This window comes from Chiloscyllium plagiosum, unplaced genomic scaffold, assembly GCF_037043375.1.
Source record: "Chiloscyllium plagiosum isolate Xiang-an unplaced genomic scaffold, Cpla_swu_hap1 HiC_scaffold_19, whole genome shotgun sequence".
NCBI classification, from domain to species: Eukaryota; Metazoa; Chordata; class Chondrichthyes; order Orectolobiformes; family Hemiscylliidae; genus Chiloscyllium; species Chiloscyllium plagiosum.
Genome location: NW_028270157.1, coordinates 19,380,191 through 19,392,190, shown reverse-complemented (window position 1 = coordinate 19,392,190; position 12,000 = coordinate 19,380,191). Strand labels below are relative to the sequence as shown.

At 41.0% G+C, this 12,000-nt stretch overlaps 1 protein-coding gene across 7 annotated transcripts in view; it reads left to right on the top strand.

Annotated features, from left to right (window-relative positions):
• The first annotated feature begins 215 nt into the window (after window positions 1-215).
• parp11 (poly(ADP-ribose) polymerase family member 11) overlaps window positions 216-12,000 on the top strand; it is a 38,063-nt gene continuing 26,278 nt past the window's right edge. The window contains exons 1-5 of one of the 7 annotated variants that reach the window (XM_043709822.2): window positions 216-393; window positions 1,111-1,207; window positions 4,369-4,514; window positions 9,079-9,199; window positions 11,795-11,870. In XM_043709822.2, coding sequence (XP_043565757.2) covers window positions 4,395-4,514; window positions 9,079-9,199; window positions 11,795-11,870 — 317 coding nt within the window. In that variant the 5' untranslated portion in view covers window positions 216-393; window positions 1,111-1,207; window positions 4,369-4,394. Of the gene's footprint in view, window positions 394-1,107; window positions 1,208-4,368; window positions 4,515-9,078; window positions 9,200-11,794; window positions 11,871-12,000 lie in introns of all 7 variants that reach the window. The other 6 variants (XM_043709824.2, XM_087997085.1, XM_043709823.2 and 3 more) reach the window with 6 other exon arrangements.

The following is a 12,000-nucleotide window of genomic DNA, read 5'->3' as shown; positions in this document are numbered from 1 at the left end:
TGCGGAGAGGTGTGCGGCAGTGAGCGGGCAGCAAGGGGGCGGGGCATTGCAGAGGTGCCTAAAAATGGGCGGACCGAAAACGGGGAGGCGGGATCTCGCTGAGGGGGCAGGGTCTGAGTGAAGGGGCGGGGCCTCGCCGAAGGGGCGTGTCAGAGGGGATGTTCGCTCGAAACGTCACAGCCACACGCCCCACCCCCCCCTCCGCGAAAACATCCGGCGGAGGTCGCGTTGTCCGGGTAACCGTCGAGCGAGAAGCGGTTGGTTTGTCGCTCGGAGCCGGGCCTGGGCCTGGGCCCATGCCCCTCCCCCTCGCGGCCCCAGCTGGGGTAGGGGGCGGGGAGCCGGTATCCCGGCCTGGCGGAGCGCCAATCGGACAGAGAGGCGGAGCCCGGGGTGAGTGATTGAGCGTATTCTCCAAAGTGGGAGAGCCTCTCCTCAGGAGTTCCCAGGCACAGGGCGGACGGGTGGGGGCTGGGGATGGTGCCCAAAGTGGACTCGATCTACCAGGAGCAGCCACTGTCCTCTCTCTCTCCCCCCCCCCCCCCACTCCCCACTCCCCTCACCGGGATCATGAAGGCGGTGACCTCCTCACTGTTGTGCCATGTCACACAGTTATGGATCACTGCCCTCCTCTCCCATGGCACCTGTCATGACTGTGCAGCAGGGTGGGCGCACAGTCAGTGTTCATGGTGGAGGGAGGTTCCCTTCCTCAGGGCGTGGAGGGCATTGCCAGTTTGACCTGTGCGGGCCTCCAACTAACGCGGAGTCAGATTCCTGGGGCTTAACTTCCTCGTTGGTCTGTCAGCTCTTGCAAGGGAGGCAGTCAGCAAAGCAGGAAGTTGTTTTGTTTAGAGTATCTTTGTGATGCTTGTGCTGACCAGCATTATGCTTATTTCTCCTGGGGCTGATTCTACAGAAGATAGGCATAATCAGAAGTCTCATGACACCAGGTTATAGTCCAACACTATAAAATCACAAACGTTCGGAATGCTGTCAGGTGAAGTGGCATGGCCTGCTTATCTAATTTTAGGTTGTCTGTGGAATGGTTTACATACTGTCTTTTGAAGTTTTAATAAGACTGTGTTTGACGGAAGATGTTTTCCTCAGTAGTTGCTGCAAACGGTTTTGGACACTTTCCACTCTTAGATGTGGACAATATTGACAAACGTGAGGACCTGCTGCCAGATACATTTGAAGATCTCTATAGGTCTGTTAACAAACTTTGTAATACTACATTTACAAATCGCTACTGCAATTTGCCTTGGTTTCGTTTCTTTGTCAGTGGAATGAGGAAGAGACAGCCTTTCTCAGCCAAATATTTGATATGATGCAACCACTCTGTTCAGCAGCTTAGTGATATGTTCATGCCACCTGTCCCTTACAGCTGCAATTACAGGAATTACTCCATTTCCATCAGCAGGTAGAATAAGGGCCAAGGCTGTCCATAATCAATCTTCAGTACATTGTAAAAACACAGTGCCTCTCAGTTAGACATTACTGTACATCAGCTTCAGTCTTTCACCAGCCTTCTATTCTATATATTTTTTGGAAATAAGCTGGAACTTGTGTTTAGTGTTTTTATAAATGTGATGCTTGATTGTTGACAGGGGGCTATTGGAGCCATCCATGTACACGCTGAGAGGGATAACACCATTCTTTGCAAACCAGTCTTGTTATTTGCATTTACAGGATCCTAAAATGTTTATTGAAGTCTTAACACAAGTTGATCTGTATCCTTAGTCCATCTACTTTCGCTGGCTCTGTATTCCTTATTACCCTCCACTATCAAAAAATCTTATCAATCTCAGATATAAAATTCTTAATTTAGTTAGCCTCATCTGCTATTTTTTATAGGAGAGATTCCACACTTCCAGCACCATTTGTTTGAAGAAATGTTTCTGAAATTGACTTTGATTTTAAGGTAATATGTCCTTGATCTAGACTTCCTCAGCAACAGTAAGATAATTATTTTGTACCATATCAATCCCTTTCAAAATCATAAAAACCCCAATGAAATTATCTTAAACTTTTAAATTCTGTGATGTACAAGTTTAGTCTTTGTAATTTCTCGTCACAGTTCAATACTGGAGCTCTGCCAACATTCCAGAGAACGCACACTGTATCTCCTTGCAAGATCAGGGTAACATTTCTAAAGTACAATGCCCAGAACTGTACTTGGTCCTCCAGATGTTTTGTTCTGTAAATTGATATCAGTGTGGAAGACTAGCATCTTGAATGATTGCACTCACAGCTGCGTTTAGATAAAGGATTTGGAGTTCTGGCAGGGCTCATGGCTTGGAATTGTTTGCTTGTCCAATATATCTATGATTCCTGATGAAGGGCTTTTGCTCGAAACGTCGATTTTCCTGCTCCTTGGATGCTGCCTGACCTGCTATGCTTTTCCAGCACCACTCTAATCTAAACTCTGATTTCCAGCATCTGCAGTCCTCACTTTCACCCAATATATATATTGCCTGGTATAATACCTCAAGTGTATTTGTTTCTGCTTTATTTTGTAGTGAATTTGTAGTTAAGGAAAAACATTTTTTCTCTCTTGGCAAAAACATTTGGAATTTATCAGAAAGTGGACTGCAGCTGTTCAAGAAGGTATCTCACCACCACTATCTCAAAGGCAATTAGGGATGGACAATAAATGCTAGCCCAACCAATGACATCCAGGACCTATAAATAAATGAAAAGAATGAAGGAAGGAGGAGATGATGCAATGATGATGTCAGAATTAACTCCAGTTTAGAGCTTGCCCATAATATTCTGGAGATTTAGGCATAGACTTGCACAGTGTGCTTTGTGTTCAGTGAATGGAGACTCTATGTTCATTAATACTCAGGAGTCTTTTGATGTGGATACAATACTTAGGTTCTGCACGTGGGACAAGTGCACAACCCTGACCAAAGCCAAAGCTTGATCACTCAGCTTTACTTCACCCACAAAGCAGGTGAAGTTATTTGCTTTGGTGGAGAGCCTATCTTAATGTTGATGCTTGCTTGTACTACATATTTGACTGAACATTATCAGTGTTATGTTGAGAGTATGGTGCTAGAAAAGCACAGCAGGTCATGCAACATCTGAGGAGCAGGGAAATCGACATTTCGGGCATAAGCCCTTCATCAGAAGTTGTCAGTGTTGTGACCTTGAATGGCTGGAATATGTGGAAATTGTGGCTGGCAGTCTTTGTTACCTTTTTCGGCTGTGAAGTTTGAGACTTGATGTTGTAGCAGATGATGCAACAGCTTCCTTGGTGAAGCAGGGCAGGCAGAGATTACTTGTTTTTTCCTTTGACAGGTGGCACCTCTAAACTCACATGAGAGAAGACCTGTTAGTCTCCCTCCAGCCACATCTCCCTGCAGTCTCCAAACTCAATGTTCACCATGTTTTTTTCCTCCTATTGATCCTTCAGACCCCCAACAAACAGAGTGAACAGAACATGTATGCACAGACTATGTTTAACAGCACACTATCAGAGTTTGTGAAGGACTCTCCGTACAAAAACTATCTCTGAGCACCAACACGCACATCCACCCCCACCCTCCCCTTGTTCATCAATCCACCCTCCCCTCACTAACCACCAAAATATTTGCAGCCACCTGAGCCAGAAATGGAATAACCCATTGGGGCAGCACAGTGGCTCAATGGTTAGCACTGCTGCCTCACAGCACCAAGATCCCAGGTTTGATTCCAGCGTTGGGTGACTGTCTGAGTGGAGTTTGCACATTCTTCCTGTGTCTGCGTGGGTTTCCCCCAGATGCTTCGGTTTCCTCCCACAATCCAAAGATGTGCATGTCAGGTGAATTGGCCATGCTAAATTGCCCATAGTGTTAGGTGCATTAGTCAGAGGGAAATGGGTCTGGGTGGATTACTCTTCGGAGGGTCGGTGTGGACTGGTTAGGCTGAAGGGCCTGTTTCCTCACTGTAGGGAATCTAATCTAAAAACAGACTAATACAACTAAACCGGTACTCATCTTTGTCGAAGGTGAGGAGTTCCTTAAACATCAGACCAACATCTCTCCCAGTCACTTTTCTCCAGAAGTTGTGAATGGGTTTTCGAATAGGTAAAAGGAGCATTCAACAAATTGAAACTGAAAACAGGATCCTGAAAGGGGCTCGGTTTTAAAGAAGGGAGCTGACCTATTAAATTGCAGCCGCCTCAAAACGTTTGCACTTTTAGCAGACTAGGATGGAATAGATACTGGAGCAAAATTTGGAAGCCCAGAGCTCCCCCACTCAGCCCCGCTATTATTTTAGCAGCACCACATAGATGTCTGTGCATCTACTCTGTTACCGAGCCACGTAGTGACATTAGGGCATGTATAAATAGCTCAGTAATTTTTTCATTATTTTGAATTGCAGCTAACAATCAGACAGTAATTTAAACAATGGCTGGAGAGGAATATGCTTCAATGATGGAGGAGGGCAGTGTGGAAGAGATGGACACATCTGATACACAGTGGAACTGGTACTATTTGGGTGAATGTGGAAAATGGCACATTTTTGAGGTGTGCTATTATTTTGTTCCTTTCCTCTACTTGCTAAGCAAATATTTAAAAAAAGAAGAAATGTAAGCCAATATGCACAATCAAAAATTGTGGAAAAGAAGTTCTAGTCTCTGGACTGGTCTCCCATTTTATTCTGCATGAACTTGAACTCATCCAAAAATGTCCCTGTTTCTTAAAAGCACTAATTCCCATTCACCCAGTTCCCGCAGACTGACTTGCTTGCTTTAGGCCAGTTCTTCCCAAAAGGTTCCCTCCCCATGACCCCACTTTGAAGTTTGAAAAATCATTGCAACCCTTAAATGAGAATTACCAGAAGGAGGGTAGACCTGCTAGAGTGAGATGAGGGCTGTGGAAGTGGGGGCCTATCTGTCATAAGTCAATCATTGCTGCCATGGAGCTCGCTACATCAAAATTACATGTGAGACCCTACTTGGGGTCCCAACTTACATTTTGGGAAGTCCTGTTTGCCTGCCTTGATTTTAAAAGTCTTCTATTTCTATCTCGTTCTGAGGCTTCATCCCTCCCCAACTCTGTTATCGTTGCCAACCTCACAACCGTCCCAAGACGCCTGTGCTCATCTAATTCTGTCCTCTTCTCCGTCCTAAGTTTTATTGTTCCATTATTCATTGTCCATGCCTTTGGCTACCCAGGAAGGCATTGCTGTGGTGGTATTGTCACTGGACTAGTATTCCAGATCCTCAAGCTGATGGTTTGATATGCCACAGGGACTAATGATGAAACTTGATTTCAGTAAAAATTTGGAATAAAAAGCTAACCTCATGGTGACTACTGTTGATTGATTGTTATAAAAACCCATCTGATTGCTTTAAGGAAAGGAAATTTACCAAACTCCCTTGGCTTCCATATGACTCAGACCCATAGCAATGTGGTGGATTCATAAGTGCCTTCTGGGCAATTAGGAAGAGGCCATTTAATGCTAACAGATAGCAACACCCTACGTTCTATGAATAAATTCAAAAGGGTCCTAAGCTCAGGAACTCCTTAAACCTCTCCTCTTATTGACCTTTTTTTTTCTCCCTTAAGACATGTCTTAAAAGTTTTGAGCATCAGATCTAATATCACCCTGTGTGGATCGGTATCATATTTTGTTTTATGTCCTGTGAAGTGTGTCGGGTGAGCATACTTTCACTGTTAAATAGGCATACCATTCCTGTTCACATGAAGCTCCCTGCAGATAAATTTTCTTCAATATAATGTCATAATATTGGGAGTTGCAGACTGAGTTTTACCAGTTTATGAAATAAAAAAATTGGTGAGTGGGTATTATTGATTTGTCAATCGCATCTCATTAAGCTTCTTAGGTCAAGCTTTAAACTTTTAAATGAGCTTTTCAAATAACCAACGAGTTATTCAATTTAGTTTCACAGTGCTGCTAGAATAGTGGATTTCACTTAATCAAAGGGAAATTTCATTTCGTAATATGTTATGGTTCTGAAATGAGAACCATTGTAAAATTAGACAGCAAAACAAATATCAAACAATTGTAATATTCTGCTTAATCCTTGAATTGCACCTTAGCTTAGGATAGAAAAGCCTCCTTGAAATGAATATTGTTTTTCAATTTATACGCTGTAATATGCTGAAACAATATTAAACTCAGTGAAATATTCATTGCCAATATTACTGATCTTATAAATTCAAGATCTTTTTAACAGTATCTGGTTCAATACTTGATTAAGGTGAATTAACTGAATTAATAATACTTTTGAGAGGACAGCATTGAGTAATTCTCATGTATTACATAGAATCACGCAGTTCAGGCTCTCTCAGTTGTTATGGTCATTGAGAGGCCACTTTGTCTGCACTGACTTTCCAATGAGTATTATAATATAGTCTCACTTGACTGCTTTTTTCCCCAAATTCCTGCACATTATATGTATTCAGATAATTATCTAATGCTCTCTTGATTGCCTCAATTGAACCTGTTTCCACCACACTTCCAGGCAGTGCATTCTAGACTCAGACCACTCGTTATGTGTATGTTTCATTAAGTTTGGCTCATTCTTCTAAATTAAAATGAATGCACATCCAACTCACTTCACAAGAAAATTCCTCCATTTCCAGAATCAATACAGTGAACCTTCTCTGGCCTTCAATGACAATATATGTTTCATTAGATATGGGGACAGTATTCTAGGTATGGCCTAACTAGCCCCTTGTATAATTTTGGCAAGAGTTTCTATTTTTATACTCCATTTCCTTTGATATAGAGGCCAAGATTCCATTTGCCTTTCCTATTACCCAATGAACTTGAATGAAAGTTTGTTGTAATTCATGCATGAAGATCCTTCCCAAAACTCTCAGAGCTGAAGCTTACTGCAGCCTTTCTCTATTTGCCTAATATCCAGCTCCTTTATTCCTTCTGCCCAAGTGCATAACCTTACATTTTCCCAAATTATAGTCCTTCTTCCAAGTTTATGACACTCAGTTAATCTATTTATATTGCTCTGTAGCTTCTTTGGATCATCCTCACTATTTATCTTCTCACTATGTACGTCATTTGCTAATTTGGCAATAGTACTTTCTCTTTCCTCATCCAAGTTTTTCATATTTATTGTAAATAATTATGGCCCAGTGCTGATCCCTGAGGCACGCCACTCGTTAGAGGTTGTGATCCTGGAAATGTCCTCCTTTATTGTTAGCCTCTATCTCATGTTAACTAGTCAATGCTCTATGCATGCAAATACAGTAGCTCCTCAACATACGAACGTCCCCTTTCACGAACAAATCAGTTTACGAACAGGATTGTATGTAAAATTTTGCTTCAACATACGTACGAAAATCAAGGTACGAACAAAGGTACAAACGCAAAAAGCCCGTGTGCGACCACGTCGTTTCATTGTTCTGCTTTGCTATGCGCTTGTTGAACACAAAAGCTCTCGGGTCCCGCGTGATCTCATTCAGTTTGTCTTTGGCGCGTGCGCTGTGAACAGCCGTCCAAGCATTCTTACGCTTTCCGAACAATGGGAAAAATTGATTCAGTTTGCGAACTTTTCGGTTCGCGAACCGGGTCCCAGAACGGATTAAGTTCGTAAGTCGAGGCACTACTGTATATTGTTCCCAACACCATGGGCACTTTTTAATAGCCTAAAATGCAGAACCCTATTGGACACCTTTTGGAAATCCAAATATACTATATTTACTGGTACCCCATTAGCTATCCTGCTTGTTACCTCAAAGAATTTGTCAGGCATCCTCTTTATGAAGTTATGCTGACTCTGCTTGACCTTAATATGCAACCTTTTAGACACTCTGCTATTGTGTTTTCTCATTTAATAGTTTCTCATTCCTGGGTTCCTCCTGGTAGATCTTTTCTACAGTCTCTAAAGTATTTACACCCTTCCTATAGAGCCCAGAACTCATAAATGTTATTCTAAATGAGGTCTAATAATTGTCTTGTATAGTTCCTGCATAACCACTTTACACATGTAGGGGATGACCGTATTTATAGTCCAGCAAAAATTGCCAAGGGAAACCCATTTGGCCGATCTGGCAGTGATTTACCATGATCAATTACTCTGCCAACACTTATAGCATAGATACATACACTAAGGAGGTGATAGCATAGTATTATTATCGCAAGACTATTAATCCAGAAACTCAGCTGATGCTCTGGGGACCCAGGTTCACATCTTGTCATGGTAGATAGTGGAATTTGATTTCAACTAAGAATCTGAAATTAAGGATGGAATGATGCCGATAAAACGATTGTCAATTGTTGGAAAGACCCATCCAGATTCATTAATGTCCTTTAGGGAAGGAAATCTGCCATCCTTACCTGGTGTGGTCAACACATGTCTCCAGATCCACAGCAATGTGGTTGACTCTTAACTGCCCTCTGGGCAATTAGAGATGGGCCCTAATTCCTGGCCTAGCCAGAGATGCCTACATCCTGAAAGTGAATTTAAAAAACAATGTTATGCCATGACATAACGCTTAGAAGCATTAGTCAGTACCCCAGCAAGGCTAAGTATCCCAAGGGGTCTGTGCTATTAAACTCCTGACAGTGAGTTGGCGAAGGAAGAAACCAGTACCAGTCTTTAACTTGTGAGGTTTTACTCTGTGAATAAACCGATTATAAAACTCCAATCTAGTTCTATATCAATAAGTATCTCTTTATAGATGCCCATGTAACCTTTATCGATGCCCTTATACATATCAATTGATACAATTAATATGTAGGTCTGTACTCTAGAAAGGGTTAATCATTCTGGGGTTTATGGAATTATACCATAGCAAGGGTCAAAATGTTTGAGAACCTGTCTTTCCTGTGATTTTTCATATTCCATTTACAAATCATACCTTAACTTTTGTTTACATTCTATCCTAAACATGTGTTACAAATAAATTAAGATCTACCTTTCTTTCAAAATAGTGTTAAGAATAGAAACTTTAGCTTTCAAGAGTCATTTTCTGCCAATCACGTGGCACTATGAACAGATATTGTCACTGCAGAAAGGTTTGTTTTTGTTTGTTTCCCAAAGTTGACATGGTGGTGTGAAAAATCAGTTATCTTTTCTTGGATTTTCTATGTTTATTTCAGAGGGACCCAAATATTTCAAGTTCTATGAGCAGCGAAGATATTGAAATGATGTACAGGATGAATCCACAAGGTTGTCTTTCGTTTTCCACTGCAAAATTCAACTACACATTAGATTTCCAAGGTAAGAATGTTCATCTAATTAATCTGTTTCTCTTCATGGATTGCAGCAGTGGCTGGTGCAAATGAAAATTGATTCGGTGTCAGTGTAAGATTGGTGGTTTAAATATAATATTGTTGAAAATCTACAGCCTGAAGAGATCCCAGTTTCATCTCATATCTGCACTAAAATATTGCAGATGCTGAAGATCTTTAATAAAAGCACTAAATACTGGAAGTACTCAACAGATCTGGCAGCATCTGTGGAAAGCTTGTGTACCTGAAACACAACTCCGTTTCTCTCTCCATACTACCTGACCCACTGGTACTTGCTGCATTTTCTGCTTGAGGAACTGCCAAGCTGAGGTTTGGAGAGTAGGTCACATTCCCACTGCTGATGGTTCTCCAATGTTTTGCTGAGGATAGGCAGCGTTTGTTTTGCTGTGCAGTCTTACAAACCCATATACTCAGTCTTTATACACAGTTCAGGTTTGCCGCATGAATCAACAATAACTTATGTTTATATCACACTTTTGACATAGTGTGATATAAGCACCATAGTGTTGCCAAACATAATTTGGTACATCTATGTAGGGAATATTATGGCAAATAATCAAAAGCTTGGTCCAAGAGGATTGTTGTCAGGAGCAACTTAAATGAAGAATGAAAGGTCTAGGGAGGGAATTCCAGAGCTTGGGACTCTGACAATCGCAGGTATTGCTGCCAGTGATGCAGCAATTAAAATCCAGGCTGTACGATAGACAGGTGCAGAGATCTCGAAGAATAGTAGAGCTGAAGATGGTCAAAAAGATGGGTAAGAGGCTGCGGATGTGTTTGAACATGGCAGTTTTAAGTATGAAGCATTGATGGACCAAATGATCAAGAAAGTAAGGGAGCACAAATGTGATGTGTGAACTGGAGGATGAGAGTTAGGATACAAGTAACAATGTTTTGAATTAGTCACGGAATGTCAAATGTAGGAAGCCAGCCAGGAGTGCTTTGGGATAGTCAAGCCGAGAAGTGATAAAGGCACTGATGAGAGTTCTCCTGCAGAAAAACTGAGATGGGTTGGTGTTGGGTCACTTGCAAAGTAGGTAATCTTAGAATTGAAATGGATATGGAGTTGGAGGGTCAGCTCAAGATCAGACAGGATGATGTGAATCATTTGGTTTGGTGCCAGTAACAAGAATGAAGAATGTAATCTAAATAAACAAGGTACTAGAAGACTTGCTGCTCCAATAAAGTCAGCATCTCAGTAGCTGAGGAGAGAAATGCATATGTTTTATATTTAGGCTGCATGAAGTAATGGAATGTGGCAAAAAGTAAATTATGATCCTGACAAACTACTGTCAAGGTAAAGCTTGAAAGGTATATAAATGTAACTGAGAGTCCAGAGATATAATTAAATCCTTATCCTCTGATAGCTGAGTCATTTATTCTTTTTCCCTGCCTCTAACAGTTCTCCTTCTGCAAGATGGAAGCCGCTTCCTACTATGCAGATGTTTTAACCCATATAACTGTATGTGCACCATATTTCATCACTTCATTTGCAGCATAACCTGAACTGCAATGTACTACATTCTAACTCTTCACATTAGATTCCCTCCTATATTGTTTCGCTGACAAAATGTCCTACTTCTTAACTTCTGTTTCTCTTCACACATGTTCTGTAGTTTTGAAACAGCAAAGTACTGCAGATGCTGAAAATCAAAAATAAAGGCAGAAAATTCCTGAAGTAATCAATTGGAGTTAGCATTCAATAAGAACCAGGTCACATTTCGGTACTTCAGGTCTGGTTCTGGTGATGGGTCTTCAACCCATTTTTAATTTAGATTTCCAGCATCTGTAGGGTCTTGCTTTTCTATTATTGTAGTTGTTTGTGCTGCTGATCAACTTCTCTCATTTCACTTTTTTCCTACTTTCCAACCCATCACAGAGCTTCCCTTTTGTTTTCTTCTCGTTCCCATCTTCCTCTGCCTCTGTATTTTCTCACAGCCTGTTATATCTGAACGTCTTCTCTTCCTGATGATATTTCATTGACCTGAAACGTTATCTCTGTGCCTATTTCCACAGATGCTGCCTGATCTACTGAGAATTTTCTGCATTTATTCAATCATTTACATACTTGCTTTGATGTTATGTTCTTATAGATTAATATATTTAGTCAGCTGCTTACTTGTAGATCTGAGGGGTTAGGATCTTTCAAAATTGCTTGGTATATAGAAATTCTTTACCACAGAGAGCTATTGAGGCTGGATCAGACCTGTTAGTATATTCAAGGCTGAGATAGACAGCCTTTTACTCAGTAAAGGAAGCAAGGATTATGGGGAAAAGGCAGGAAAGTGAAGTTGAGGATTATCAGATCAACCGTAGATAAATGCATTTGCAATCAATGTACCAAATTTTGACAGTAAATGTAAAAAATAATTGAAATAGCAAATTAAATCAAGGACAGGTTCATTTATTCCTAATATTTTATTTAAATAAATTCAATCTACAATGATTCTTTGTTCTGAATCTCTCAGCCAAACCAAAGTTTTGGAGATAGACTTGCTGTTTTGATGTATTAATTGTCAGATTAATTGCAAGTGCCAGTGATAGGAATATCCTTCTTTTGCAGCAATGACACAAACCAATAAAGCAACAGGGAGACAACGACCAGTGAAACGTGCAGCCTTCACGGTCACTGCTTTCAGGTTGGTAAAATCTGACAGCAAGAATTTATCGAAATGTAATGAAGCTTTCCTAATAATTGATTGCAAAATACTAACTTGTAAACCTATATTGATCATCTCAGTCTTTTAAAGCCATTATGTGAACATTGTC